Raw genomic sequence first — 25,607 nt, forward strand, 5'->3', positions numbered from 1 at the left:
TAATATCCTCAGAAAATATACATTTTGTTAACTTTTTACAGTGTAAAATTAGTAGTATCCATGGCAAGATTTGGTTTATAAACGATTCCTATTATTTTAAGCTGAATGACTTGACAGTCTTTTTTTGTCAAACGTAATGTCATTGTGAAGTTGCGGTTTTTCTAGTGCTCATGAAATAAGACAAAAGTCTCCACCATATGGAGTAACACTTATATGTTGAAAGTCACAGAAGTTAAGTCTGCGTCAAGAGAATTGTACTATGCATTCAACCTGTTTTATTCTTGATCTGGGTGTGCCATGAATAATGCAACCTATTTTTAATCAAGGCAACACCTTTAGATAATGTTTTGAATGATATCCAATACTCACAATCTTGGTTCAGCCTTCTTCCTACACAGCATTTAGAGTGTTTATGTAAGTTTACTGTGGGAAATTGCATTGAAACATTGTCAACTTTTTTTTCTGAAAAAATTCATTGTCTTTTCAATTGTCTTTCTCGAAATCATAATTTGACCCAATTGCAAGGTAACTACTTTTTGACAGTAGTGTATGCGAGTGCTAAGTTCCGCAATAGTAACCTTTAATATCGGGTGCAAATTTCACAATATTTGCAATTACTGTGTAAAACCAATGATAAAAAGATACTCAGATTATGGGTAAAATGCTGATTGACTTTTGAAAACATAGTAGAATAAAAAGATCTGTTTAAGGATTGGAGTGTCTGCTGTGGATTGGCTATCAAACTTTGCGTAATGTTGGAGGTGTGGCTCTTAAAAGGCAGGTTCAAGTCAAATCCCCTCACTTGGGACTCCGGACCTGCAATTGGTTTGACAGCTGACATCATTTTCACAATTGCAGAAAATGTTCTCAATTACAATAGACCTAATTCAGCTATTTCAGCTAATAGTTCTTATTTTTTTATCATCAATTCTGATTAAGATATTGAAACTTTTTCGCAAGAGATGGAAGTTGATGGCAGCAATGAAACCTTTCCCTGGACCCCCAGCACACTGGCTATATGGACATGCACTTGAGGTATGCATGAAATCAACAAATGATTCAAATGTTGTTGCCTTATTCTTTGAGAATGCTCTCAACAATAGCCAATACTTTCAGCTATAGAGATTTTATTATTCATCAGTATTTATTATTGCTTCAAAACACTGTTTAATTGTATGTAAGAGAACATGGCAGAACATTTCCGTCTTTTCTACCATGATGTATTGCAGTGGCTGCTCAGTTCAGTTAGTAGCACTCTTGCCTCCAGGCAATAAGTTTTGAGTTTCAGCCTTTTAACAAGATTTGAGGTTGATACTCCAGTACAATGCTGAAGCAGCACTGTATTGTCAGAGAGCACCCTCTTACAGATGAATCATTTTACTCAGTTTAATGAATTCTTACCTTTAGTGGGATCCTTGATCATTGGAAACATGTTAGGAAATGTTGACAAGAACCCTCTGGAAAATTTATTTTCCAATCTTCATGGCTAAAGATCTGTGGCACTATTTGAAGAAAACCACTGAGGTGTCCCATTGCTTGTCATCATCCCCCCCCCCCCCCCCCCCGCAACCAATGCTGCCAACAAAGCAGATTAGTTGGTTATTCAATTAATTTCTCTTTATTGCAGACTGCTGCTGTAATAGTCATTTTAATTCACAAATCAGTCGTTGTGTGAAGTAGATACTGTTTTCTTCAAATGTTATTGAAGCACTTTTACAATTTATTAAATTATATAGCTTGCCTTTTGTTTTACACTGGCCTAGGCTCCACCTCCATTGGACTATCTCAACTTGTTCTTTGAAGCTGTGGGTGCAACCTTTTAACCTTTGAAAGTGTTCTTCCATCTGGGACAGATGCAGATTCACTCCTGAATGCTCAGTGGGTCCCACCCAATTGCAAAGACTTCCTAGAGGTAGCCTTTTAACAAGTGGGTTCCTGTGGTGTTCAGCTCCATCAGTGGACAGTGGCAAAAGGCTGGTAGCCCAAACAGGATGGACGGTGATGCTGAGGGAACAAGGGAGAGCATGGGAGTATCTTTAATGGTCAGGTGTTCAGAGCTGCGCAACAAAATTAAGACGTAGGTGGGCTGAAGCTGATAACCCCCGACAACCTCCAAACCCTTAGCAGAAGTGCAACCCTCTGCCAGATCTTTTTGTGCCACAGATGCAGCTTTTTCTGTCAGTTGGATAAGCATTTCCCAGAAATGTGACATCAACCTTTCCTATTTCCCTCTCAATTCAAACCCACCTCCAAAGACCTCATAAAAGACTAACTATTGTTCCCAATGGATGAGATCTCTGCCTCTTTGGATTCTGTTTCTTTTGTACATTCACAGAATGGGGGTGTTGCTGGCTGGACTAGTATTTATTATCCATCGTGAGTTACTCTTGAGAAGATGGTAGTTGCTTTCTTTGGTGTAGTTAAATCCACAAGAGAGGGAGTTTCAAAACTTGTCACCCTGAAGGTATAGCAATGTATTTCAAAGTCAGGATGGTGAGTGGCACGGAGGGGAATTTACAGGTAGTGGTGTTCCCACGTAATGACTACCCTTGTCCTCTATATGGTAGTGATTATGGCTTTGGAAAGTGCTGTCTAAGGAGCCTTGGTGAATTATTTGAGAATCCTAACATTGCATCCTGTAGAGTGACAGGGATTACTGAAAGAACTTCTGGATTTCAGCTTAATAACTGTGTAAATGCCCACACTAGAAGTTACTGTAATTTTGGAGTAACAACAGCAAAGACTGATGGTTTCATTGCCCCATACTTTGCTGCTATCAAAAAACAAGTTACAGTGACTTTCTGACACTTCTAACAGCTGTAAAACCAAAATATACGGGCAAGAAAAATTCACTCCGTGTTAAAGTAGCCAATCACAAACAGGATAGGTTGTATTCTCCACTGCAATGTCTCTTAACAATCAAAGTCCAGTTGCCAATCAACCAATCTCCTCTCATGTAGTATAATTGTGGGTTTTCTCCTTGAATGTGCATTCTTGCAAAATGCCCTGATGAGTACAAGATGAAAAGCTTCAACAAAATGGGCCTTTTTTCAGCAATCCACAAACAGGACAGCTGTATGGAAATTTCTTTGGCCTAGGTGATCCCTGGCAAAGGAAAATTAAAGCATTCAGATTATTCCTCGTTATCTAGCAATGCATGCTGGAAAATGTAAGAGTCTGAACTGGATCATGTTTGTCAACAGTTCCACAGCCTAGGTGAAAAGTGTTCACTTGGGTAAGATACTAACAAAGTGTTGGAATTGTTAACGTTAACCCTTAGTATGTATCAACACTTTCAGGAGAGGAAAGAAAAATACTAACATAAGGACCACAAATCTGCCCCATCCTCACTTTGCTTTAAGAATGGTGTTTTTGCTCATTTCCAGTCATCAAGACAGTATCGTTCTTGTGAACCTTTCTGCTTTGAGCCATTTGTTTCCTATTTCGAATCCTGAATATGCCAAGATTGATGTTGGTTCCAGAGATAAAATCTTCCAGGATTTGTTTTGCTCTTACTGTTCCACCTTGTTGAATTTCATTACAGTTTTCTCAAGATGGGACAGATCTAGACAAGACTGTGACATGGGCAAAGAAATATCCATATGGGCACCAAGTGTGGTTTGGTCCATTTACAGCATACTTAGCTGTATACCACCCTGACTACGCTAAGGCATTGCTTGCAATCTCAGGTAGGAAATACAGATTCTTTTTCAGTATAAATGCACTTTAAATCTTAGTCTGAAATGTTAAAGAAGATTATCACTTTATCCAGCGGGAAATATGTCATATTTTGCAAATAAATCAAGATTGCTTTGGTGGTTCAACCATGCTTTATTAATAAACCTAACAACATCTTAAAAGCAATTTGGTTTTTGAATGTGTGGAACATTTATAAATTCCTATTCTGGAAGTTTTGAACAAATGTGATACTTTTTTAGCATTATGATTTTTAAGATATTTAAATAGAAAACAGTAATATCTATCTATTCCATTGTTTTAAGTGTTGTACAAATAACAATGTGTACCACCAATGTAAAATTCATGAAGCAAGGACTATAGTTTTGATAGAAGGGTGTACCAATGTTTACAATGGAATGAGAAAGGGTATAGACTAGGGGCGAGAGAAGGATTACAGATCGGACAATAAACATTTTGTTATATCGTGTTCAAAAGAGCAAGAACTGCTGGAGCAAGTCTCCAAAAGTGAGGTCAATTCATGTCCAGAGCATTTAAGTACATATCATGTATTTAGCAAATGAAAAATAAATTGATTTTTCTGGGGCAATTTTAACAGCGAAATTCTGGCGTTGAATTAGATTTTAGTGTTCCCACCACTTAAGGACAAACTCTCAATCGGTCAATTGACATGACCTACCATTCCACAATTAATTTTCAGTCTCCAGGTTTCTTGACACTCCCTTCAATTATTTCCAAAAGCCTGACATACATTCACTTTCCACTCTTACTCGATTTTTCTCTCTCTCTCATAAATATGTTTTTCATCTTTGATTATATATCATATGTAACATATCTAGTATCATGTAGAGTAGAAGAAAACTGTTTTGCATGGAGTGCTTATTGATTCTTTGAAAAATATCTAAGTATATATTTTCTTCGTTGAAGCTTCCTTTTGTTTCCCTTCCAAGTACTAACTTCTTGATCCTTTCATTTAAACAAACTTACTTTGTTAATTTCCTACCCACTCATCTTTCTGTTGCTATCATCTCAATCTATTTCATCATTTGTATCTTATGCTTTTTGTTTGCCTGCTTGGCCCAATCACCTTATTCCACTTTAACTTAAAGACAACTCGTGACTGAAATTATTTTCAATGGAGAAATTTTGATGGAAAATAGCTCAACTTTATAAAGTGCAGCAAGGAATATGTCAAAGTAGCAAGAAGCTTTTTCCCAGAGTGGGGGACTCAATTACTAGGGGTCATGGGTTCAAAGTGAGAGGGGAAAAGTTTAAGGGAGATATGTGTGGAAAGTTCTTTACGCAGAGGGTGGTGGTGCCTGGAAGGCGGTGCCAGCGGAGGTGGTAGGCACAGACACAATAGTGTCTTTTAAGATGTTTCTGGACAGGTACATGGATGGGCAGGGAGCCAAGGGATACAGACCCTTAGAAAATAGATGACAGGTTTTGATAGAGGATCTGGATCGGCGCAGGCTTGGAGCGCCAAAGGGCCTGTTCCTGTGCTGTAATTGTCTTTGTTCTTTGTTCTAAACAAGATGGACTTGATTGCAAAACTTTGTGCTGTATGTTATATGCATACATTAGTGATTTTGTATATTTTGCAGAGCCAAAAGATGATGTGGTGTACCGGTTTATGCTTCCTTGGATCGGTATGTATTATAACTCTATGCCTGCCTCATTGCAGTGAGTGGAGCATTCTCTTAAACTTTGCTCACAGTTATAGCAGCAATAATGAGTGATTTTTATGCATTAAGTTATGCAGAAAGAATAAAGTATCTCTGAATAGATAACATTGCTTGCATATTGCGAGAAATATTTTTCTGCCATTCCATACCTTTGTGTTTTTGTTTGATTTCAGAACCACTTACACCATATTATTTAATTACCTCATTGTATTACACCCTAATTTTCACTGAGTAGAAATCACGTAGACAACAGCTAAGGAAAGTGTGAATAGACTCTTCATCTTAGCAGTATGAGACCTGGGAGACTTTTGTACTTGATCCTTAGTTGTCTGAATCGGCACATTATCTGCACAAATTTTGCAGGGAGGAGCAGCAGCAGTAGCAGTGGGCAAAAGCAAAATTTCATTTAGCAGATCACCAATGGAACTGAAGGAAGATTCTTAGTTCCTAAGTAAATGGGCCCCTCAATCAGAAATGGGAGAACCTAGTTCAGGGTATGTCTAAAGTTCCCTTGTGAAAACAAAAGAGCATTTCTACTCTCCATGACCCCACAAACAAAGTTGGAAGTTGACACTTAAAAGAATGGGCGCTTCTGGCTGTTCTTCTCACTAGCTTCAGCCAAAGGGAAATTTTGACTACTTCCTCTCTTAAGGCAGTGATTTAGGCAGTCTGTTAAGCCTCAATCTGCATATTTATTAAAGACCTCACCGGTTCGAGGCAGCTGTTATTGCTCCCTGCTCAGAATAATATATTAAAATAGAAGATACTTATAATAGAGCAGATCACTAGTCAGTAAATTTCTTAATTGGTTTTAAATGCTTGCTCGAATAGTTTTCATCGCATGTGTAGAATTAAATCCTACTATATATTATAGCACTAATTAATACGGAACGTTTTTGGCTGTCAGTTGAAAATTGACCGCTAAGTCTTTTTCATTTACCAGACATGGAACCCAATTCCATTACAATTGTTTTCACCTATATCCAGGCAGTGCAAAGATACAATGCAGGCAGTAGGAACTGCAGATGCTGGAGAATCTGAGATTACAAGGTATAGAGCTGGAGGAACCCAGCAGGCCAAGCTGCATCAGAGAAGCAGGAAAGCTGACATTTCGGGCTAGACCCTTCTTCAGAAATGGGGGAGAGGTGGGGGATTCTGAAATAAATAGGGAGCGAGGGGGAGGCTGATAGAAGATGGATAGAGGAGAAGATAGGTGGAGATGAGACAGACAGGACAGGTCGCAAACAGGTGGGGATGGAGCCAGTAAAGGTGAGTGTAGGTGGGGAGTGTAGAAGAGGAGATAGGTCAGTCCAGGGAGGACAGGCAGGTCAAAGGGGGGATGAAGTTAGTAGGTAGGAGATGGGAGTGGGGCTTGAGGTGGGAGGAGGGGTTAGGTAGGAGGAAAGACAGGTTAGGGAGAGGGGGACGAGCTGGGCAGGTTTTGGAATGCGGTAGGGTGAGGGAAATTTTGAAGCTTGTGAAGTCTACATGTACCTGGTTTGCTTCAGGACGTGGTTGAGCATTCCCCAGAACACGTCCCTCACACCCCGTCCCCGCAATAATAACCAAAACAGAATCCCCCTTGCCCTCACGTACCGCCCTACCAACCTCCAGATCCAACACATCATCCTCCGACTCTTCCGCCAAAGATATTTTTCCCTCCCCACCCTTGTCTGCTTTCCATGACTCCCTCGTCTGCTCCACACTCCCCTCCAAACCCACCACACCTGGCCCTTTCCCCTTCAACTGTAGGAAGTGCTACACCTGCCCCTACACCTCCCCCCTCATTCCTATCCCAGGCCCCAAGAAGACGTTCCACATCAAGCAGATGTTCACCTGCACATCTGCCAATGTGGTATACTGCATCTGCTGTTCCCACTGTGGCCTCCCCTACATTGGGGAAACCAAGCGGAGGCTTGGGGGCTGCTTTGCAGAACACCTACACTCAGTTCACACTAAACAACTGCACCTCCCAGTCGCCAAACATTTCAACTCCCCCTCCCATTCTGCAGATGACATGTCCATCATGGGCATCCTGCAGTGCCACAATTATGCCACCCGAAGGTTGCAGGAACAGCAACTCATATTCCGCTTGGGAACCCTGCAACCCAATGGTAACAATGTGGACTTCACAAGCTTCAAAATCTTCCCTTCCCCCTACCACATCCCAAAACTAGCCCAGCTCGTCCCCACCTCCCTAACCTGTCCTTCCTCCCACCTATCCCCTCCTCCCACCTCAAGCCCCCTTGACCTGCCCATCCTCCCTGAACTGACCTATCTCCTCCCTACCTCCCCACCTAGACTCACCTTTACTGGCTCCACCTCCACCTCTTTGGCCGGTCTGCCTCCTCTCCACCTATCTTATCCTCTATCCATCTTCTATCTGCCTCCCCCTCTCTCCCTATTTATTTCAGAACCCCCTTCCCCTCCCCCATTTCTGAAGAAGGGTCTAGGCCCGAAATGTCAGCCTTCCTGCTCTTCTGATGTTGTTTGGCTTGCTGTGTTCATCCAGTTCTACACCTTGTTATCGACAATGCAGGGTGTGTTGCTACCTAGTGTCAAGGTTAACAACATCCCTTCTGGTCTGGAGAGAAATTTAGAGTGGGAGTGAAGGGTACAATTATTGTGGTCCACATGGGTTCCCACAACAGAGTGGTTTTGCTGAGGGATTAAAAATGGCTCCTGACTAATTAGAAAGAAGAAACACAAACGTAATAACCTCAGGATTGCTATCTGAGCCACATGCAAATCGGCATAACATAAATAAGATTAGAGAGGTAAATGTGTGCCTGAAAGATTGGCTCAGGAGAGATGGATTCTGATTTCTGGCACAAGCACTCAGAAAAGAGAGCTGTTCTTTTGGGATGGACTTCAATTATATCATGCTGAGAACAGCATCCAAGTAAATTGAGTAACTCAAGTTGTAGACAGGGCTTTCGTCTAATTAGTTTAAAGAGGCGAGTTCATTTAAATGTTCATTTTTAACAAATGAATGTAAAGAGCAGAGGTGCAAGGTAAGGAAGAGTTGAGTGATAATCAGACACGAAGGGGTAGAAAATATATACAGAAGAGCATAGCAGTAATTAGAACCAGAGTAAAGAATAATTATAAAACTTCACAGCTTGAGGTTCTATAGGTATTTAAGGAATAAAAGAATGACGAAAGTAAGATTAGGCCCAATCAAGGATAGTAGTGATAAGTTGTGTGTGGAGTCAGATGAGATAGGGGAAGCGCTAAATGAATATTTTTCAACAGTATTCACTCGAGAAAACGACAATGTTGTCAAGGAGAATACTGAGATACAGGCTACTAGACTAGGTGGGATTGAGGTTCACAAGGAAGAGGTATTAGAAATACTTCAGAGGGTGAAGATAGGTAAGTCCCCTGGGCCGGATGGGATTTATCCTCAGATCCTCTGGGAAGCCAGGGAGGAGATTTCCGAGCCTTTGGCATTGATCTTTAACTCGTCATTGTCTACAGGAATAGTGCCAGATGACTGGAGGATAGCAAATGTGGTTTCCCTGTTCAAGAAGGGGAGTAGAGACAACCCTGGTAATTATAGACCAGTAAGCCTTACCTAAGTTGTTGGTAAAGTGTTGGAAAAGGTTATAAGAGATAGGATTTATAATCATCTAGAAAAGAATAAATTGATTAGGGATAGTCAGCACGGTTTTGTGAAGGGAAGGTCGTGCCTCACAAACCTTATTGAGTTCTTTGAGAAGGTGACCAAACAGGTAGATGAGAGTAAACTGGTTGATGTGGTGTGTATGGATTTCAGCAAGGTGTTCGATAAGGTTCCCCACAATAGGCTATTGTACAAAATGCAGAGGAATGGAATTGTGGGAGATACAGCAGTTTGGATCGGAAATTAGCTTGCTGAAAGAAGACAGAGGGTGGTAGTTGATGGGAAATGTCCATCCTGGAGACCAGTTACTAGTGGTGTACCGCAAGGGTCAGTGTTGGGTCCACTGCTGTTTGTCATTTTTATAAATGACCTGGATGAGGGCGTAGAAGGATGGGTTAGTAAATTTGCAGACGACTCTAAGGTCGGTGGAGTTGTGGATAGTGATGAAGGATGCTGTAGGTTGCAGAGAGACATAGATAAGCTGCAGAGCTGGGCTGACAGGTGGCAAATGGAGTTTAATGCAGACAAGTGTGAGGTGATGCACTTTGGTAGGAGTAACCAGAAGGCAAAGTACTGGACTAATGGTAAGATTCTTAGCAGTGTAGATGAGCGGAGAGATCTTGGTGTCCATGTACACAGATTCTTGAAAGTTGCCACCCAGGTTGACAGGGCTGTTAAGAAGGCATACAGTGTTTTAGCTTTTATTAATAGAGGGATCGAGTTCCGGAACCATAAGGTTATGCTGCAGCTGTACAAAACTCTGGTGTGGCCACACTTGGAGTATTGTGTACAGTTCTGGTCACCACATTATAAGAAGGATGTGGAAGCTTTGGAAAGGGTGCAGAGGAGATTTACTAGGATGTTGCCTGGTATGGAGGGAAGGTCTTACGAGGAAAGGCTGAGGGACTTGAGGCTGTTTTCATTAGAGAGAAGAAGGTTGAGAGGTGACTTAATTGAAACATATAAAATAATCAGAGAGGGTTAGATAGGGTGGATAGGGAGAGCCTTTTTCCTAGGATGGTGACGGCGAGCACAAGGGGGCATAGCTTTAAATTGAGGGGTGAAAGATATAGGACAGATGTCAGAGGTATTTTCTTTACTCAGAGAGTTGTAAGGGAATGGAGGGCTTTGCCTGCAACGGTAGTAGATTCGCCAACTTTAGGTACATTTATGTCGTCATTGGATAAGCATATGGACGTACATGGAATAGTGTAGGTTAGATGGGCTTGAGATCAGTATGACAGGTCAGCACAACATCGAAGGCCGAAGGGCCTATACTGTGCTGTAATGTTCTATGTTCTATGTTCTTTAGATGAATGGACAAAGCATTTGCAACAAGATGGATGAGTTAACAGCATAAATAGAAGTACATGAAGATGACTTGATAGCTAGAATGGGATAGCACAATCACCAAGACTAGGAATTCAGTATTCAAGGATAGCGATATTCAGGAAAGATAGGCAAAAAGGAAAAGAGGCAGGATAGTTTTATTAATAAAGGAAGGCATCAGTACAGAGGTCATGCATTTTGATAGGAAGAATCAAAGGGCAGATTATTGTTTAAATGGAGCAAAATCCAAAAAGGTGAAGGCAAAGGGATCTGTGTGTTCTTGTGCATGGAGCACAAAAGGTTAGCATGCAGGTGCAGCAAGTCATTAAACTGTCAAATGGAATTTTTGTCTTTCACTAGGGGTTTGGAGTTTAAAAATTAAAAAAATCCTGTTACAACTGTACGGGGCATTGTTAAGTTCACACCTGGAATACTGTGCACTGTTTTGTCCCCATACTTAAGAGAGGATATTCTGACATTGGAGGAAGTTGAACAGAGATTATCTAGGCTGATTTCTGGAATGAAGGGGTTGACCTATCAAGAGCAGCTAAACATGTTAGGCCTTTATTCACTACAGATTAGAGTGAAGGGTGATATTCTTGAAACAGAAAAGATTCTGAGAGGGCTTGATAGGCTAAATGTTGGGAAGATGTTTCCATGAGTGGGGGAATCTCAAACTTGGTGACAAAGTAAGGTTACAAAGTAAGAGGGCACTCATTTAAAACTGAGATGTGAATTAATTTCTTCTAGTGAATGTCTAGAATTTTATATCCAGAGAGTGGTTCTCTGATAATATTTATAGAGGTAATAGATGATTAAAACATCGAGGAGCTGACAGCTAGGATGAGCTGGCATGAAAGAATAATTAAGGCCCGGAAAACATCAGCTCTGATCTTCTTGAATGGCAGTGCAGGCTTGAAGGGCTGAATGGCCTACTTTGTTCCTATTTCTTATTTTCTTATGTTTGAATAACATGCTATCACAGCCGTGCATCATTACCTATTGACAACACTCATTCAGTTGTGCTGTCTAGAAAGTGAACTGGATGTGTTCGTCCAGCTCCACACTTTGTTATCTTGGATAGCAGTCAGGAGCAGGAATCTGATTTTTAATTCTATCTGCCTCAAGTATTCGGCCCCATTAAATAATCCTACTGCCACCCCAGCTGAGTTCAAATAACTTAAACAATCAATTCATAGTCTTCCTAATTTCTATGACTTATTTCTATGCTTTTCAATGCACTTACTAAATAAGTATTCAAAACGTTTTTTATGATTGCTTTTTTTCTATATTAGCCATTCAATTATTTACAAAATGATAACAAAAGTTTAATTGTTTCAGTAGCAATACAGCAAGGTGCATTCTTTCTGTGTTTAGTCCTATTCTGTGAATTTCAGGTGATGGTTTACTGATAAACAGTGGCCAGAAGTGGCATCGTCATCGGCGACTGTTGACACCTGGATTCCATTATGACATATTGAAGTCATACGTGCAGGAGATTGCAGAGTCCACCAAGATCATGCTGGTATTTTTTTTAAATGTGTTTGCTGATGATAACACTAGGTCTCTTCTTTGGTTTTGTCTATAAAGTTCTAATCTGAAATGAGTTGGAGCTATATCTTGATAGCTCTACATCTCAGCATAAAAATGGGATCGGAGGTGAATTTCTTTGTGGTTTTCTCATTTATCCCTACATTTGGCAGAAGTCCGGCTTTTGTGTCAAAGTTACAGTCACGTAGATAGAGAAATCCTGATTGCACTTGTGACTTGAAAGGAAGGGCCAAATTTTTCATTTCAGTGATGGGGACGTGCAGTCAGCAAGTTTCCCAACTCCAAAACCAACTCGGGAGAAACTGCCCTGGATATTTAGATTTTCATTCTGTGGTAGGTGGGGGTTGTAGGGTACAGGTCTTAACGGGACATTCACCTTTCAACCTGGAAATAGTATGGAGGTGGCAGCAGAAACTGCTAAGAGCAGAGAAGGATTATTTAGAAGGCCTTTCTTGGTGGTCCAGAATTTCATCCCTACTCTTTTAAAAGAAGCCAAAATAATCCCTCTGACTTCACACACAGGTGCGCACGCACTCTCTGTGGCAACGGGCCACATCTTGACCCCCATATGGTCCTTCCGCCTTCCATGCCATGTATGTCCTTCTACTGACCTCCCATTGCCCTTCATAGACTGCATACCAAATTAATGTCAAATCTTGACCACCACTCATCCTCCAGGCTCTTTATAACCCTTCCGTCAACTGACTGCATTTCATTCCAGTCTATACCCACAACCTTTCTCCCCCACACCTATATGCCAAGTCAGTCTGTATCCACTTCAGCAATTATGTCGAGCTGAAATAAAATAAATTATAGATGCTTATTGATGACCAATATTTTAAAAAATGTTCATTCATAAGAACACCATTCAGTACACTTAAAGTCTTTCAAGTTCTTAATCTGTTATAAAAATGCAACCATTTCCTTCAAGTACCTAATCCCCCATGAAAACAAACATTCGTATTATTATTCCTGTATCAAACACTTGGAGCTGTTGATCCAACAGCAAACTTACATTTCTTTTCTTCCTCCCAACCCCATGATGGTGGTGGTGAGTTGTGAAATTGGATATGCAACATGAGGATCATAGGATTCCTCTCTCATTAGAGAGAGAGAGAGAGGCAAGTGGTGGTGATTTAACCTGACGGTCTTTGTGCCTCAGGTGGGTGGAGAGCTTAAGAAGGAGACTCATTCATGGTAACCTCAACCAGTGTGGGAATTTAACCAGTGCTGTTGTCATCACTCTGTATCACAAACCAACAATCCAGCTGACTGAGCTAACTGAACAGCTCACTTATCACAAATCCTATCAATGATAACTCTCAAGCATTATGCAAATTTCGAACAGTAATCTTTTTAACTCACTGTTTTCTTTGCAAAAATGTAGAGAACTTGGAGATTTAAATACCATGACAGTTCTGCTAAGTTTGACCTACTTTAAAACATGTTCATATCTACTTCTATAAAATCCTAAACGGCATCTGACCTCTCACAAAACTTATAAACTCTCCCAAACAACATTCTTTCTCCCTCAAAGGTACATTTGACCTCTTCCAAAGGTGGACCTGAAGTCATGTTTTTAATATCTCGCTGATGAAATTTGGCCCATTTGAAATCTTTTACATTAACAGGTGCCTCTGAACCATGGATGTACAAATAATATCACTGGCCAAAATGATTGGTCCTAGATTCAGAGGTGGAATGTATGGAATTTTTTTCAGTTAAATTTCCCTCTATTTTTTCCAGGTGCCAATTCAGGTCTCTGGAGTAATATGATTGGCATATTGAGCAGAGACCACACTGTAATTTTTTTGGCTGTTTTAACTATGAAAGTATGCATTTATAATTTTACAATTACAGGTATTCTACTTATTAAAAATGGTTTGCTTGGTTCAGGAGTCAGGAGACCTGTTTAGTGGTGACGCTGTGTACACCACATAAAAGCATGTGATCAAAAACTGATACTAGTAAATTAATGAACAAAAACAAAGTTGCTGGAAAAGCTCAGCAGGTCTGGCAGCATCTGTGAAGGAGAAAACAGAGTTAATGTTTTGGGTCCAGCGACCTCTCCTCAGAACTAGTAATTTATTTGCGCTTTTATGGGCAGCTTTTCATGCCGCAGTCTTTATTTACTGCCCAATAATGTTGTGCTGCATCCAGGTTGATATTTTGTTCAGGCTAAATGTACGATTTAATTCAATCAAGTTGTCTGGTAATTTATTTCTAATTTATTCTGTATTTAGATCAGCAAAATCTACACTCACAGTCAGCACTTGATGCTTGAAATGTTTCACAAATGTCCAGAAGAAATTGGCTGCCTTTTGGACCAAAATCCCCCAAATCACTGAATGTCTGAGTGGAGCCAAACTTGACATTTTCCACAACCTTGTAAACAGAGTATAGTTCACATGTTCTTGTTGTCACTCTTCACTATAGTTTGTTACAAGAGTGGAGTATTTCGGTATTAGTTGCTCGATACTGGTCTTTTCCAAATTCGTTATTGATTCTTATGGTGATTGCAGCCTGACCAAATGCATGGCTCTCCAATATTTTCACTTCTGGAAGTTTGCTTTCCAGGCGGTCTCAAAGAAGTTGAACAGATTTTTGTTATCCTTTATTCATTCATGGGATGAGGCCTTAACTGGCTAGGCAGTATTTATTGCCCATCCCTAATTGCCCAGGGGGCAGTTAAGAGTCAACCACATTGCTGTGGGTCTGGAGTCACATGTAGGCCAGACCAGGTGAGGGTGGCAGTCTCCTTCCCTAAAGGGCATTAGTGAACCAGATGGGTTTTCCAACAATCGACAATGGATTCACAGTCATTGTCAAACTCTTAATTCCAGATATTTATTGAGTTCAATTTCCACCATCTGCTGTGGCAGTATTCAAACCCAGGTCCCCAGAACATTATCTAGGTCTCTGGATTATCAGTCCGGCAATAATACTATTAGACCATCATCTCCCCTTGATGTGAATTGAAGGAATGCAGCAAGTGCATCCTTCTTAAACTTCATCATTCCAATAAAAGTGTTGACCTAGAAACTAAGTTTTCACTTTATTAATCTTGGTTTTTGCAAAATGCACAGCTACAATTGGTGTCAGTTTCTTGGCGAGAATGTGCACGGTGATGTTTAGTTTAAACATCATTCAGAGTTGTCACTGCAACGTGATATTGTTGCTTTGTGAGCATTTTCAGACAGAGCTTGTTGGATCACTGCACTTACTTCTTGTTCTGTGTAATACTTCATTAAGACATTGAAGATTCACATTGACAGCCACCTCACTTCATTCAGAGGTTGAAATGCCGCTGCATCACACTGTGACACTGGAAAATTCTTTGAAATGTCCGTTCTTCACAATTGACTTACTAAACATTGAAATGCTTCAAAGAGTGGTTTTGCATAATTGAAACCTAAATCGAAACATCATCTATTCCCTTATTTCCTGTGAGCAATGCAATGCTGCCCAGACAAATATGATTTCCCAATGCAACACTGCTGCTGCTGAACCATTTTTCTTTCAAACCTAACACAAGCTTGTTTGATTTAAACATCACATACTGTAAATCAATGTCACTGAGCAAAAAAAGTTGCTTCACTGCTATTACAATGGAGACACTGTCACAAGCAGTCAATCTCAAAAGTCCTGAAAAGATAGTCTTGTAAAACAAGTTCAAATCCTGGTTGAAACTTGATGTGTAAAAATCAACATTACTTGTGCTAAAATGTCTGTACTGTACTTCCATTCATCAATGTATGACAACACTATTTGCACCATTCATCCAGAATCTGTTTCTCAATGACTAAGCTATTGTATCAGTTTAATTCAAAGGCATAATTCTTTCCACTCTCAATAATTTCTGTTTCCTCTCTCCCATGATCATGAATCTCTTGCATAGAAAGTCTGACACATGTCTTTACTGTAAATACAACATCAATGAGAACTTTCACCGTCAGGATTGGGTTTTTTGTGCTCTGTTCAGTCCACCTTCATCTCATAATGGCATCCATGTGCAATGCCTGGCTCAAATGCTGCCTGAGGTAATCCAATTTACAAACATCCCACTTACGCAGTGCTAAACTTGCTGCTAGCTCTTAGTTTGGAGCAAGTGGTGCATAGGACAATGCATTGGTTTCAAGGTAAGTGAAAATCTCACTGATTTGCATTTGTTTCTGTGATGAAGATGGCATTTTGGTGTTGAAGACCTTGGAATGTGCACAAAGTTACTCTAAAACCAGCTTGAAGGCCCATTTGCATCCAACACCACCCACACACTAACCACCACTACACCACCACCACCACCATCAATACGTCCGCCACCAAAAATATTTTAAACTCATTTTAAGAAAGAAAAATGCAACTTGCTACTTGTGGTACATGGTACATCCTCTGGACTGGCAGTCTGCTTCCTAGACCTCACAATGCCTCATCCCCCAGCTTACTGACTGTAAATTCCCCGAAGCAGGTCTTCACATTTGACTGGAGCTGATGTCACCTGGCATCCCCTCCCATTCCCTGAGCCAACCTCCTGATGCTTTAATATCCCTGGAGCAAATGCATGCCCAAGTACTGACTGGTTCAGAAGGCTTGGGCTTTGTGGCTGTGGAGTGCATGGATGATCATGGGCTGTGTGTGGGGAGCTTAACCCCACAGGTAGCTATACAAGTGTTGGGAATGTAGTTTCTGCCTTTGCCAAAATTTGGCCCGAAATTCTCAATTTGATGAAATGTGAGCTGTACAATTGAGAAACATCATTGTCAGATGCTGCAAAAAATCTTGGGGATTAAGTGATAATGGGAACTGCAGATATTGTAGAATCCGAGATAACAAAGTGTGGAGCTAAATGAACAGAGCAGGCCAAGCAGCATCTTAAGAGCACAAAAGCTGGCGTTTCGGGCCTAGACCCTTCATAAGTGTTCAGCTTCAGATTTATTTGACTATTTCTAATGACTATTGCTCAGTTATGTCCCTCAGCTCTGTAGCCATGGCGATCTTCTTCCTCCAGGAAGCTGAGACAGCTCGCAGACATGCCATCCCTTTTGTTCCATCATGCTGTGCTAGAAAATAGAAATGGAATCGTTAGGTTTTTGTTTTTGATTGGCACAAGCTCGATGGGCTGAAGGACCTTTCTCTGTGTCGTACAATTCTATGGTCCATGAATCAGTCAGTACCCCTTCATTGTTAACACTAATTTTAGTCCCACCTTCCCATACTTCACTTTGACCCAAGTTTGGAGATGGAGCACGGGAGTGAATAAGCAAGTAATACAAGGAGCTATAGGGGAAAGTCGTGGAAGAAAAACGTGGGCACAATGTAGTTCCATGGAACCTTGGTAGGCTTAAACATTTGTTCCTCCTCACTGTTCCCTCTACTATCATCATCGGCATAATCTATGAAGTTGCTTTTACTTCTCTTCTGCATCATTATAATCATCTTCCTTCTCATAATCGTGATCCTTCCCTTCGTGATGTTTGACTCCCTTTTCTGTGATAGATCCACCAAGAAAAAGTCTGATAAGACTGAGCCAGCAAAGTCCCCCTATTGTGACTGAGACAGAGAAAGTTTTTATAATTGTAAACATTATAATTGTAGAGGACTGCGCCCACCAAATTTTGGTGTTATTACTTTGTCAATCAATATTAGTGTCTTCTAGGGCCAGAATCTGCTGTCACTTCTCAACTTGCTCAGAGTAGCAAGTAAATTATTTGATATTAAAATATCTCCCTCTGGTGGCCAATTTTGCCTGCAATAGCAACGAGTGGATTACCGTATAAGCTCATATTAAACATCTCCTTTTAACACAATGAAACATCCCAAAGTATGATACCCAGCCACATAGGAGAATTATATTCCCCTGGGCAGAGTCCTGACAGACAAGGTTGTGCTGCCTACTTCCATTGGCATTGGGCTGGCATGGTGGCTGACTAGTTAGCACTGCCACCTCACAGCACCAGTTACCCCCATTCGGTTCCAGCCTCAGGTGACTGCCTGTGTGGAGTTTGCACATTCTCCCTGTGTCTGCATGAGTTTTCTCTGGGTGCTCCGGTTTCCTTGCTCAATAATATTAATATAGTAATATTAAGTTGTTTCCAGACAGGGTATTTGGACTGTCATGGAAGTAGATTTTTTTAAAAATCATCAATATCCTCAATTACAAGCACTCCACTAATATCTAAAGTCAGAACGTTCAAGGAAAACATTGAATTCCTAGGTATCACAGCAGCTAAATTGGCATAAGACAACAGGCATAACCTAATGACAGAAGCTTTTATTTTACATAACTGGGACTCACTTCTACACACAAACAGCCGTCACTGTAAACAGACTGTCTAGGCTGGTGAGGTCATAGCTTTCGCATTTTCCGTAGCGTATTCACAAAACTGGAGTACGTTAATCAGGTAGTTACTATCATCTGTAATGTATTGCAGATCTCAGTCTCAGACTTCATTTTAACAGTTAGCATGGTGCTCACTACAATAGCATCCAATGCATTTTTCCCACAAAGTAACTCCTGACTGCATACAGCCTTAAGGTAATGATCCCACATTCATTGTAAGCAATTCATTTCCTCATTAATTTCAACTTTTTCAGGCTTCCGCTGAGGTCCCTGTGTCTCCCATCTCTAACATTGGCACCATTCTTGTTTTAGTATTCCTTTATCAACAGGTTTAAAACTCTTCTCTCTTCTTTGTAGTCTCCCAGTCCAACCCTCCTCCAGTTAAAACTCTCCCCCTCTCTCTTTCCCATCTAATCCCCCTTGCAATCTCTCTCTCTCTTTCACTCTCCAACTCCTTTCCAGCATCCCACCTCCTGGCATCCTCTCTCTCTACTCCAACTCAACAGGCATCGTCCTCCTTCTCCTCAACCTTTTCCCACACACAACGCAGAATTCTATCTTGGCAAACAGATAGCAGACCCTGCTTCCCAGCTTTCAGTGCTCCTGCAGCTATTACTTACTTAATATTTACTCAAGTCACGCAAGCTCCAGAGGTGTGTAATAACATCACTGAACTGGTTGATTAGAAAATAGCTAATTACAGTGTTACTACAGGCCTGGATTGGCTGTGAACTAATTATATCTGTCCCCACAGGACAAATGGGAGCTGCTCAGTACAAGCGGGAAGTCTGTGGAACTTTACCATCACATCAGCCTGATGACATTGGACAGCATTCTGAAATGTGCCTTCAGTTTTCACAGCAACTGTCAGCTTGAAAGGTGAGGGTTTGAAAGATTTCAGAAGTAACTTTCATACATTGTTTTGATTAATAGTAGTTTCTCAAAGATAACATGTGAGTTTTTCTCTCCTTCTGTAGTTGCCCCTCTTCATCTTTCATGGTTCAATTTTTTTCTTCCCCTCACTAGTCTGATAATAAAAGTGAACAAAGCTGTCTGATCATGGAGCTTACTCGTATCTAGTTCCTCTCTGCTGTATTAACTGGGGCTTTAAACTGTTGATTTTAATTTTTATTCTTTTATTTTAAAAAAGCAATTCAAATGATAACATCATGTAGGTTTTTTTTGTAAATAGTTTGCTTTTAATTTTGCCTCCTTTCTCTGTCCATCTCTCTCGTTCGCCCCATGTATGATTCATACACTTGTCTAGTTCTCATCAATGTTTGACTTCTTTCTTCTGGGGATATTTTGAATGAGAATGGTTTCTGGGAGTACTTCGGTTGGGAATGGGGAGACGAGTAATTAGGGCTAATGTTAGATTTAAGATGGTTGCAACACAGTTGAACTGGGGTGTTCAACATAGCTGTTACTGATCGTATCTCATTGTGGCCGTCTTTTCATTACTGATTTGAGTAGTTTGAGTTGAGACCTGGCACGCCTTACCTGCTTTGGTTAAAAAAATGCCCCAAATAGCATAATTTTCATTCTGAGGAGAGACGGTATAAGCACAGGATGGAGTTTACCTTCCACCGCGGGACGGTGTCTCAGCATAGCTAAATGCTGAAATGGGAAGTTAAAAGACCCACTTCTGTCCCCTGAGAGTTTGTCCCATTTGTCTGTTACATTTCTGAGCATCTAGCCCTATTCTTCATACTCCATCATCTCTCACTCACTACCCATGCCACCTCCATTCCACCATGCCAATGCATGACCCACACCCTATCCCAATGGCCCATCTCACCTTCCATATCAACCCACAGCATGTCCATGCCTGTCTGCCCAATATACACTATTACAGAACCAATGAACTCTATAACAATAATGGCATGCATGGAAATTCATAATTCTTGGAAAGTAAAATTGGTGGTTCCTACAACTCTGCAAAAATGTCAATGAAGCAAATCACTAAAGTGTCAATAACATAAACTTTAAGTAATCCACACCTCTTTGGCTTGTGCAAATAAACATTGATGCATTGACAAAAGAGATTACAGTAAAACAAAACACAACTTCATATAGATGTCAATCAAGCAAAGCCACCGACTCTAGTCAGCTGTCAACATGAAATTTAAGGGAAGATTTAACCGTTTTATGGATGATGTGTTAGTTTCAGTTGTTTAAATATTGCTGAACAGGATAAACCAATCAGTAACCAATTGGACTGTATCACTGAGAGGCATGAAGAATCCATAGAGACAGGAGGATGAGAATGCCCTTGATGAGTGGATATAAAGCTGGAGCAATTTTTAGAGTAGAACTAATATGCAAAAGATTAAAACCATGATCAAACAAGAAGGATTAACCTTTCACTTCTTAAATAGTAACAAAGTACCCAACACTGTAGCAGCTAGAAAAATGTTGAAAGAAATGATTGTAAAAATGTAATAGCAATGATTTCCTTTAAGTTTAGAAATGAATTTTTGGATAAAGGTAGGACTGTTGCTTGAAATACCTAAAACACACAGCAATGGAAACATGCAGCCATCACCACTTTGTTAATTTTGTGATTACCCAACAATTTGTGATGAAGGGTCTAGGCCTGAAACGTCAGCTTTTGTGCTCCTGAGATGCTGCTTGGCCTGCTGTGCCCATCCAGCTCCACACTTTGTTAATTTGTGAGGGTTGTAGGGGGAGTGAATATTATTGAGTCGCCACTTAATACCACTTTCTCCTTGTCCTACTGAACAACATTTAAATTTGATGGCCCCAAGATCTCCACCAGAATCAAAGTTGAGCTAATTCAGTAAATAAAGGGACCGCCTCTCCTAAACAATGAACCACAAAATTGAAACTGTGGAACCAAGTACATGTCAGTGAGTTAAACTGGAAAGTTAATTTGGTAACTTGTTTGCATGTTAGAAATACTTATGAACTTGTCAGATTTTGACAACCGGTGTCATCATTCCATCATCAGTTTTTGAAAATTTTCTGGTTGTCATATTTGCATTTGAATGGATATTTAACAATCTGTGATGGGGTATGGCAGCCCTTGTGATGGGAATTTAGGAGTTTGACAGGAGTTGGGGACGCTGCAGTTGAGAGCAAGAACCGACCCCTTGTAATTATGTGACTTCTACTTCAATGAGAAGCGATTGAAATGGGCAAACAGTGAGGTCAACTCAATTCTTTTTGTATGCAGAAGCAAATAAGAGGCAATTTTGTAGTGAGGCAGTGAAATAAAGATCAAACTCCAATTGACTGTCTGGGTCTGAACTCTGGGGAGTGCTGCACCTGTCAATGTAGGCAAACTTGAGAGTGAACAGAATAGGTGATTGAACAAGACCTGAAGTAATGAAACCTCACCTCGAGTAAAAGATAAATCTAATGTGGATTCCTGCTGCTCTTTCATGGGTCTCACTTGGCTAGATTTGAACGTATAATTAAGAATCTGTCTGGTATTGATTTTAATCAAAGCAGGTTTAAAGCAGAAACGAATGCAGAATCAGAGCAAAATTCATTTATGAGGCTAAGTTTCAGATCCATGGATTTCTACTCCATGGCTCATTCAAATGCCAAACCACAGAAAAATTAGAGCATTTTCCAGTGTGAGTAGATCAGATGGTCAATTGGTGGCAAGGAAGGGATTTCTGGAAGGTCTCAAGGAACATTAGCAATTCTACTTTCAAGAAAAAAAGAACTGACATCCATCTTAGGAATAACTTTGTGATCAAATGCAAGTAATATAAGTCAGCCCATGATATTTCATCCTTTGGATTTCCAATCTGTGTTTGTTAGGAGTGTTACCTTATTAACCAATTCAGAAGATTTCCTGTCAATTACTTTTGAAATATGCTCACTCCTTCTGTATAAACAAAGATAGTGATCAATTTACGCACAGCAAGTTCCCACAAGAGTAATAAATTGACTAGTTAAAGAATGCCGATTAGTATTTTTCATAACTTATGGATATTCCAAAGATGATAGTAAACCCAACTTTTACTCAGCGAAATTTCATATTATTTTTATGATACCATGTAAATTGAGCCACTTTTAACCAGTGTACATGAATGTAAACATCAGTAGCACAACTTCATGATGTGTAACAATTATTTTATCTGAATTCTGTTTTCATTTTCCAGTAATAACTCATATATTCAGGCTGTCTATGAACTTGGATTCCTTGCAAGTGAACGATTTAGAACCTTCCAGCATCATTATGACCTTATCTACTACCTCACCCCTAATGGAATCAGATTCCGGAGAGCCTGCAACTTGGCACATGAACACACGGGTAAGCAGGAGATACTAATAGGCCAGAGTCAGCCAATGTCAAACTGCACAATTAGCTATAGACTTCAAAAAAGTATCAAAATGAAGAGATATAAAACCACTTAGCCAGTTCTCTATTTAATATATTTTCAAAACATTCACTTGGATGTTGCATGAGAATTGATGGAATTGAGACATGCCTGATATTGGGCTTTGGGCCTCGATAGGTGAATTTATCAACGAATAGTAAGAATGGTGCAGTGGTAGGATATGCCATTTGAAAATGGGTTTACTGATCTTCACATTCAATGTGATGTTGCTGGGCATCCTGCACTGCACATCTTTTCTTGTGAAAACGCTTTTGGTATCTACCCTACTGCAATTCTTCCATTTACTCCATGAGCATATATCTGGAGAGCTCCTGCAATGCATACCTACACCCACCCCATTCGAAAAACGGGTGCCTTACCACATTTTGCACAAAGACCTCTGAAAAACTTGGTGCTGTACTCTCATGTGTTCAGTCATTACTCAATGTATCAGCTCACAGCTTCCATTTTCAAGTGATTCCCACTACCTTTTGCAACCACTATCCATCTTTCTTTTAAACGTTACAGACTGCCTTTGGCGGCCTTACTCAATATTGGACCCAAAGCTGGCTGCATGGAGTAATAATGCAAAGCAGTAGGTTCCATGAATTTGTGCTGTCTAGAATGAAATGAATGGTCATGGACTAACCAAGTACCAAGATCCCTGTACATGTTTTCTATAGTTAGTCAATTTCTCCCCCTTGAGTTTCCAGCTTTTGCTCATTCCATGCTCACCAATCTCACCACAGATCCTTTGACATCTTCCAAACCCACAACCTCAATAACCTAGTAGCAGCCAATGAATGGTAACACCACCATATGCAAAGTTCCCTCCATGCCACATAGTATCCTGACTTGGAACTATATCAATATTCCTTCATTGTCATGCAGCCCAAACCCCGGAAGCTCCTTGCTAAAAGCATTGAGGGTCTCCTTACACTGCGTAGACTGCAATTGTTCAGCCATAGCCACATCCCATGAATGAACAGAAACATTACTTCTACCTGGTATTCCACCGGTTAAGTATGTTGACTCTCCATACCACTTTGTCCAGTTCCAGGCCATGCGTTTCAACCAATCTTTCCTCACACCTATCTCCATCCTTTGTTGCCGTCAGTAATGTATAATTTAGGCTGACAGATTCTATGCATCCTTCACCTGTGACATTTGTCTAAATTAAACTATTCTTTTGCTAGATAAAGTAATACGCCAGAGGAAGGAGGCACTGAAAGATGAAAAGGAACTTGAACGAATCAAAGAAAAGAAGCATCGTGACTTCTTAGATATTCTTCTGGTTTCAAGGGTCAGTTCCTACAAATAACCTTGCTTATGTACATTGATTTTTATGCTGAGGGGGAATAGGCCAAACTGATCATTGTGACATTTCCTAAAATATCTGTAGTGCAGCTTGTCTCTTCATTTTAGAGGGTATGTGGTGTTGTATAATGGTGATAAGGATCGAAAAGGATTAATGTCGTGGATTGCCTTAAGCCCCAGGCCTCCTGTGTCAGTGGTAGTAATGCTACTACTGCATCACAAGAGTCCCTGCCATCTAGGTCTTCATTATAGTTTCCGTAACACATTGGTTTAACTTCTCACTAGCTGCTATCAAGCAATAAACTACATCGTATTTAAGACAAGAGGCTCTTCTCGTTAGGTTACCAAGGTGTTTTCCTCTAATACACTAGAGCAACAGATCATGTAGATCCCGACCAGGAAAGAAGATGGTAGCAGGAAATCTACCAGATAAATGAGCAATGAAACAGAAAGCTCATAAAACAATTGATGTGTTCCTGCCTATAATTGCAAGGAAGTAAAGGAAGAGTGTTACTAGACCAGCCTTTATCAGATGACATTTTTTCCGATACATGTCTGCAGTCAAAGAGAATATGAGAGGCTGCACGTGGTGTGCCACTGTCACCTCCCTCCATAAGCATTTGGATTTTTTTCCTCAGGTTTTATTTGTATTTTGTCCAACAAAGGGTGAAGGCTGATCTCATTGACATTGCCCCATTTCAAGATCTGGCTTACTTCATTGGGCAACTCCCAGATCTTCCATTTGAAAATGCATATTTAAAGAACCACCGATCACACAAAACAGCCATCCAGTTCAACCACTTAGCAATCTATGCAATAAAATAAACTCCTCTTCATTACTTCAGAGGTAGTAGGAACTGCAGATGCTGGAGAATCTGAGATTACAAAGTGTAGAGCTGGATGAACACAGCAGGCCAAGCAGCATCACAGGAGCAGGAAAGCTGACGTTTCGGGCCTAAGGGTCTGAAGAAGGATCTAGGCTCAAAAGGCTCCTCTGATGCTGCTTGGCCTGCTGTGTTCATCCAGCTTATACACCTTGTTATCTCTCCTCTTCATTACTTGCTGCTTCCCAAATTACTCAGCATTCCTAATTACCAACCAACACTCTTCAATGCACTACTCTCAAGTTAAGCAGTTGTAGCTACAAATGATTCATCAAGTGAGCTGACACTTGAAAGTTATTGTTGGCTCAGCACTGGAGAGACTTAATGTGTGGAAGTCCTGTCTACAGGTTGCAGCAATATATAAGTCTTTCTGTCAGTCGCTCAGTCCATTATGTTAAAATATAAGGGGGGAAAATATACTAATTCCACTGTCTTATGGCTTGGCAGAGACTAAGAATAATCTGTCAAAAATATAATTTTTCAATGAAAGTAGGTTAATAGCAGGCAATAGATTCGAACCCATTGAAACAATAATTTTGCTTTAGGATGAAAATGGAATTGGATTGTCAGATGAAGACCTACGAGCAGAGGTGGACACATTCATGTTTGAAGGCCATGACACTACAGCAAGTGGAATCTCCTGGCTTTTGTACTGTTTGGCTCAACACCCAGAACACCAACAGAAGTGTAGAGAAGAGATCCACGAGCTCCTGGAGGGACAGGAGAAATTTGAATGGTGAATTATGGAGCATGTTTTACTCTTGTCTGTGTTTATAGGATGTAAAGTCGAACTCTCAAACAGAATTTCTTTACAACATTGTGCTCTGA

General features: G+C 40.4%; 1 protein-coding gene across 1 annotated transcript in view; it reads left to right on the forward strand.

The window, feature by feature from the left end:
* The first annotated feature begins 794 nt into the window (after nucleotides 1–794).
* The window catches only part of LOC125456559 (cytochrome P450 4B1-like), a 44,072-nt gene continuing 19,259 nt past the window's right edge, over nucleotides 795–25,607 (forward strand). The window contains exons 1-8 of the mRNA XM_048539796.2: nucleotides 795–1,035; nucleotides 3,545–3,689; nucleotides 5,301–5,345; nucleotides 11,733–11,860; nucleotides 18,978–19,102; nucleotides 22,360–22,511; nucleotides 23,775–23,881; nucleotides 25,325–25,515. Coding sequence (XP_048395753.1) covers nucleotides 862–1,035; nucleotides 3,545–3,689; nucleotides 5,301–5,345; nucleotides 11,733–11,860; nucleotides 18,978–19,102; nucleotides 22,360–22,511; nucleotides 23,775–23,881; nucleotides 25,325–25,515 — 1,067 coding nt within the window. The 5' untranslated portion in view covers nucleotides 795–861. The remainder of the gene's footprint in view (nucleotides 1,036–3,544; nucleotides 3,690–5,300; nucleotides 5,346–11,732; nucleotides 11,861–18,977; nucleotides 19,103–22,359; nucleotides 22,512–23,774; nucleotides 23,882–25,324; nucleotides 25,516–25,607) is intronic.

This window comes from Stegostoma tigrinum, chromosome 8, assembly GCF_030684315.1.
Source record: "Stegostoma tigrinum isolate sSteTig4 chromosome 8, sSteTig4.hap1, whole genome shotgun sequence".
In the NCBI taxonomy this organism is placed as follows: Eukaryota; Metazoa; Chordata; class Chondrichthyes; order Orectolobiformes; family Stegostomatidae; genus Stegostoma; species Stegostoma tigrinum.